The sequence below is a fragment of the Haemaphysalis longicornis genome, unplaced genomic scaffold (assembly GCF_048455015.1).
Source record: "Haemaphysalis longicornis isolate Haplotype H1 unplaced genomic scaffold, Haemaphysalis longicornis Haplotype H1 scaffold_4, whole genome shotgun sequence".
Classification (NCBI taxonomy): domain Eukaryota; kingdom Metazoa; phylum Arthropoda; class Arachnida; order Ixodida; family Ixodidae; genus Haemaphysalis; species Haemaphysalis longicornis.
The window spans coordinates 152,001,594-152,007,593 of NW_027526361.1; the positions used below are offsets into that span (position 1 = coordinate 152,001,594).

The 6,000-nt window shown below is 50.6% G+C and overlaps 1 protein-coding gene across 1 annotated transcript in view; it reads left to right on the forward strand.

Moving 5' to 3' along the window:
* The window catches only part of LOC144179446 (uncharacterized), a 35,892-nt gene extending 30,535 nt beyond the window's left edge, over positions 1-5,357 (forward strand). The window contains exons 12-14 of the mRNA XM_077707805.1: positions 1,042-1,177; positions 4,235-4,529; positions 5,182-5,357. Of these exons, the coding sequence (XP_077563931.1) occupies positions 1,042-1,177; positions 4,235-4,514 (416 nt within the window). The 3' untranslated portion in view covers positions 4,515-4,529; positions 5,182-5,357. The remainder of the gene's footprint in view (positions 1-1,041; positions 1,178-4,234; positions 4,530-5,181) is intronic.
* Positions 5,358-6,000: the final 643 nt, after the last annotated feature.

Below are 6,000 nucleotides of genomic sequence, written 5' to 3' on the forward strand. Positions count from 1 at the left end.
TCCTTTGCAGTCGTACTGGGTGGGTGCAGGTTAAAAATGAGCAGGCTCGGCTACACAAGGGCTCCAAGAATATCACCTTAAGCAGAGTATTTGCAAAAATATATCTTACTGTGGCATGGTACTTTCGAGTGTCCAGAACTGAGTAGCGTGGTAACAGTCGCGAGCATGCATCAGTGATTGAAATGTCCACTGCAATCTGGGCGATCCTCATAGCCCAAAAACCAAAGCGTCATAAGGTTTCTTGCTAGATTGGTGTAGCGTAGACGCGCCAAGCCGGCTCATCGCAATGTGGTCCCGCTAGCGTCCCAGACCCGCTGAGAGCTGTGTGAATGACCCAAGGAGGAGGGAAAAACGTACGCTTGAATGCACACAAGCCATACAAAGTACGACCAACCAAGTAAATTATATTCACCCTCGCTCTGATAGGACCTTGGCGTGTGTACATAGCGTAAGAGTCATTTATAGTCACGCCCAGTAGAACGTGAAACGCTCAATAGTATTCTGGGGAACATTTCGTCAAAACGACAATGGGGGATTGGGGTATCCACGGCTGGGGGGGGGGATCGCTTCAAGGGACGCCCCTTGAGTGCCCCAAAACGTTGTGCCAACTGTAGCACCTACAGTGAGTGTCATCACCCTCTCTCCCATGCCCCGATGTAGCCAACCTTTCACACCCATCTTTCCCTTCCCGCCCCCACACGCACGCGCAGTGGATCGCTCTGGATGTGCATCTGGGAAACGATGACTTCATCTTCACGCTCGACCTGTCTTGGGGCTATATAAAATCAATGCCTACTACTTGATGAAGCGGCTGAAAATACTTGCATGATGGTGTCAATACCAATGAGCGTTGCAGGTCATATTGGGGACGCTCTACACGGTTATCGTGCGCACTAAGGAGGCAATCAATTACTTCGTTACGTCGCTAGGTTGGCCGATATTTGTTTCACGGGCGCCCCTGAGGACGCACTCTTCATTGTGGGTAATGAAGGTTGGGAGGTGACTGTGGGATGCGTCACTCTGTTTTTTATTGCCGCCCAGGGCACGAGGCGGAATACGCGGCCACCAAAATGCCCCAGTCGGTGCTGTTTACAGACCTCGCCCTCGACTCGCAGCTCTTCGGAGGATCGGGCAGCTACCAGTATGACATATACCGGATCATGAGGGAACGCAATGGGTACGTGTGTGCAGGAGCGCTGTTTCACTTTTTAGGTGCGGAGTACCTTAGGACCGCACAATGTCCATTCGCGTCCGTGCGCATAGCATTTGCAATCGCAAAAACCACGCAGGCACCGGCAAGATTCCAGCCTGTGTCTTGTAGGCCAGACAGAGTTAGTGTCAGTCGTCTTACCGATTGTGCTACAACCGTAAGTTAGTACCCGAGAGTCAAACGGCTTACTCCCTCGCCTGTAACGGTGCGGAGTACCTTAGGACCTCCGAACGTCCGTCCGCGTCCATTCTGTGCGCACACCACCAACCGAAAATCAAGCGAAATTCGATTTCAGCCGTGAGTTGGTTTCATTTAGGGAATAATCAAGGCTCAATTAAGGCTCAAATCGAATGACGGTCGGGGTGCAACTCGGATGTCACTCTGGGCGCAACTTGGATGTCATTTCGAGTCCCCGTACTCCGCACCCTCGCCATCACCCACGGAGTGCAGATGCTGCCATTTCTATCCACTACGAAGCTTCTTTTCTTATTAAGGACTCTGATTCGCACGAAGGCACGCTTTCATATTTCCTGAAGCCGGGGAGCTTCGAAATCACTTTATACTACAGTTTGGAGCATAAAACTCGCGCAAAAATAGTTTCAAAATACCGAAAGGCTTAACATTATTGTGTATTTATTAAAACTAAAATAAAATACACGTCAACATCTATGTACATGTACCACTCACACTTGTAACAAATGGCAGCAGCTGTCGGGCATTGCCCTCAGCGTAAGAGCTTGAGCTTAACATTACGGTTTAATAGAGAGTTTTAGTATAACGCGAGCTAGCGTTTAGCGCGCGCAAAATATTGCGCTTGCGCTCCGGAAACGTTTTCTACATATCCCGCTTTTAGTACAGCGCCCGCAACGCTCCGCTAATAGCATGGCGCTGCTCATAATCGTCGCTAGCGCCATCTAGGCTATGAACAGGCAACTTTATTTTGGCAAGCCAACCAGCCCATACGAACGCGAGCAAAGGTAAACGGCGGTACCCCTCGCATCGACTGTGTTCGGCACGGCTTGGCACAGCGACACAGTGAAGTGAAGTAAATAGTTTTTTTATATAGTATTCTGTGTGACCGCGGGTACCTGTCACTGTCAGCAACGTCAGAGCGTCGGTGAAGGAGAGGCTCCTGTGCACAGAACCATTCCGGCCGGCAGCGGCCAGTGGGGACAGGCCCCCTCCTGAAAACATGTTTCGCGGGACCAGCGGCCGCCGCTTGCGGCCCGCAAGCCCGCAACACACCGCCCGCAAACTCAGGAAAGTTGCATGCGTCCGCGAAACGCAAACCCTCTTTCTGCGGACGGCATATGCGCACCAGTGCGCGCGCTAAACGCTAACTCCCGCTATACTAAAACTCCCTAACGTCTAACGACGTCAACCGCTACCCGCAACATGAAGTTGAATCAATAAGCTCAGTGCTTTATTCAATGGGTAATGGTTGACGACGTCGGGCTTCAAAGGATGACGTTACGCCTAATGACCAATGCTTACGATTACCGTTTGGCAACTTGAACGATTAATAAATTTTAACGTTGGGTTTAGTAACAAGCACAGCCACGGCTTGTCCATCGAGCTACGTGTACCGGTTGATGATGCTAGCCCCCAAAGGGCGGCGTTGGGTCAAACGCTGGGCCGTCTCGGCTACCCTCGTCGCCCCTTCGCTGTGCTGCCAAGTAACGTTCGCGCAAGCGAGCTATATACTGCAGAAATAAGAAAATCAAGGAAGCCTGCACTCCCGCCCGAGACTTGAATGGCGAAGCTGTTGTAGGTGAGCAGTGGCGGACACAAAGTTGAGGTTTAGTGGCATTTCAATGACCTTATGTTCATCAAGGCCAGAGTGAGGGCGTCGTTTTGGTCGACATTTTTGTAGGCCAATCTGAAAGAACGAGTTATTATCTCTAGCGTACGCTTTGCACGCCGAGCCTCTCGGAGCGCGGCCTCTTCCTCGACACTGCGAACTATCCACAGCCGGGCCGTATGGAGTCAGTGATCACTTACAGCAGCTTTGGCAGTCGCGGCTCTTCTACGGTACAGAGCGCATGCTCCCGACGACACGAGGACGAACAAACGAGGGGCGTACGCTAACGCGTGTCTTTCTCGTTCAGAGCAAGTGTTGCCACGACACGGCGAACGCTGGAGTGTTTTTGTGGCCGACGATGACCAATGTCCTTAAGTGGGTATGCCTAGCTTGACGAACGCGCGCTCGAGGCACGCGTGCACGAGCGTTCGGCATTTTTCTGGTGCTTTTAAAAACTGCGGACACCATAAACAAACGATTGGCTCCGCAGCTTCGCTGTTAATACGGCAGGCTCAATTAACGAGGCTTTATAATGTAGGTTTATAACAGGCTTCCCATATTCCTCGCGCAGGCGGTAGAGGTAAGCTAGAGCGCGTGACACATGAGCGTCTGAGAAATCCGGCTTCTGATGCAACGCGGCAAAGTACCTAAACTTAACAACTCGGGGACAACTTATGAACGGCAAGGGAAGTCTCATAACCGCCGCCGGACGTTCTTCCGCGCTGCGCGAACGGAGCGTTACTGCGAGTATTTTGAAAGTAATGCGAGTCGTTTTGCGTGATTTCTCGCACTTAATCTGCTTATAAATTCTTCCAGCGACGACAAAAAAAAAAAGGTGTGAAAAAGATAACGATGTTACGCATTCAGCGCAAACTCGTATCGAAACGCGCGCGCATTGACACCCGGTTCATCGCTTCGGCGGACTAATAGACTGCATGAGTTACTGCCGTTCTTAGCTTGCACATGATTCTAGCAGCTCACTTGCGTGCCGGACCGGCAGACCCACGGGTCTTCCAGCCGTGAAACCGGTTCGCGGAGCGGCAAATGCATGTGCATACGCGTGCTTTTCCACTCACGTGCTTTGCCTCTAATAGTGATTCAGTGCCAAACAGGGCAAGGGGAACATACTCGAGGGTATATTGGGTGGCATCTTCTGAGCTTCCTGGCAATGCGGTGCACTCAGCGATCTCGCTTCGTTCACTCTCCACAAACACGGCTCGCAGCAACGACTGGCAAACGTACGACCCGTTCACCAACGTCATGTGGCTGGACTACACGGCGCGCAAGCTGCTGGCCAAGCGCCCGAGATGCCCCGGTGGCGTCCCGCCGCCTATGTGCGCCAGGCTCGCCGAGTGGCAGAACCAGCTGCCGTCCTTCCCGTCGGCCGGGGCCTTCGTGACCCAGTGCCTGTTTCCCGCCCCTCGTCCGGCCAACCGGAAGCGGCGCAAGGAGCACGCTCCCCCCCCACCCGGATACCACGCCATGGCGCTGCGGCGGAAGTGAGGCTTCGCGCAAGCGGTGAGCTTTGTGACATTCAAGGCGCAAAGAGGACGAAGTGCACGGCTGCTCCATTACAAAGACTGATTTGTCGTGTTAACAATGATACTGCTTTTATCGCAAACTTCGAAACATAACTTAGACAATGAAGAAAAAAAAGATGAAGCAGTGGCAACTCCTTAGCCACTTTCTGGCTGTCTTTATGATGTCACAGTTTTTATGACGTCACAGTGGCTTCACAGTTCAATTGGCAGCCGCCGACGTAAGCGTCGGCGGAGAAACGTGACTGGGCGATTGTAGTGGATCGTTTAGTTATGTTTACCTCTATAGATTGATGACTGACGTGCCCTTAATAATCTATTTTAGTGCTGGTCCCTATTGCGTCACTGCTGTCAGTATTGCGTCACTGAAGCGCTAAATTTCTATGTTTTACAACTATTCTTGCATTCTCTATATTAAAAACGTGTTTCGTGGCTAGAATATGGCTGAGCAAGATAACGAATGGCTAGTTCTATCAAACTGAACGACGGTGCGCTTGACTCCACTTCCCTTGAAGTTCTGCCAGTGCATACATTCACTTTCTTGCTTGTAAAAATGTTCGCACTGGGGCTGAAGTTTTTGAAATGATATAAAGAAAGTGACCATTTCTTTTATGTTTTCTCCTCCTGTCTAGATTTGCCTGGAACCAGCCGACTCCAATAGGCGATTGAGTGGACATCAGCTACTTGTTCGTTAACGATTACTGGATTTGATTTTCTTGATATCTCAAAGATATGAGAACGTTCTTGCGTGTATACGTACACCAGCTACTCTGTAGATTTCTTGATTAAAGTACGACGTGGGTCCCTTACGTGGCATTTGTGTCGTTGTCTTTTTTGCCACTTTAAGTTGGCCTGTTTCATGAACGGTCAAGTACTTTGCCATGTCATCATCATCATCATAATCACCAGCTCCTGTGCTAACTGCGACCAATTTATCCTCGCCAACTTCGTGATCTCATCTGCCCATATAACTTTTTGCCGCCCCCTGCCACGCTTTCCTTCTCTAGGGATCCACTCTGCTACCCTTATTTACCAACGGTAATGTTATCCACAACCAGTTATTCTTAATTTCTACTAATATGTCCTTAACACGCGTTTGTTCCCTGACCCACTCCGCTCTCTTCTTGTCCCTTAACGTTACACCTATCATCTTCCGTTTCATTGCGCGCTGAGTCGTCCTCAACGTAAGTTGAACCCTCTTAGTGAGCCTCCAAGTTTCTGCCCCGTAGGTGCGTATCGGTAAGATGCAGCTGTCATACACTTTCTTCTTCAGAAACAATGGTAGGCTGCCATTCATTATCTGAGGATGCCTGCCGAATGCACTCCACCCCATTCTTACCCTCCTAATAATATCTGCCTCATGGTTGGGATCCATGGTCACAACTTGGCCTAGGTAGATATATACGCTTACCACTTGCACTGCCTCGCCACCTATCTCAAACCGCTGTGCT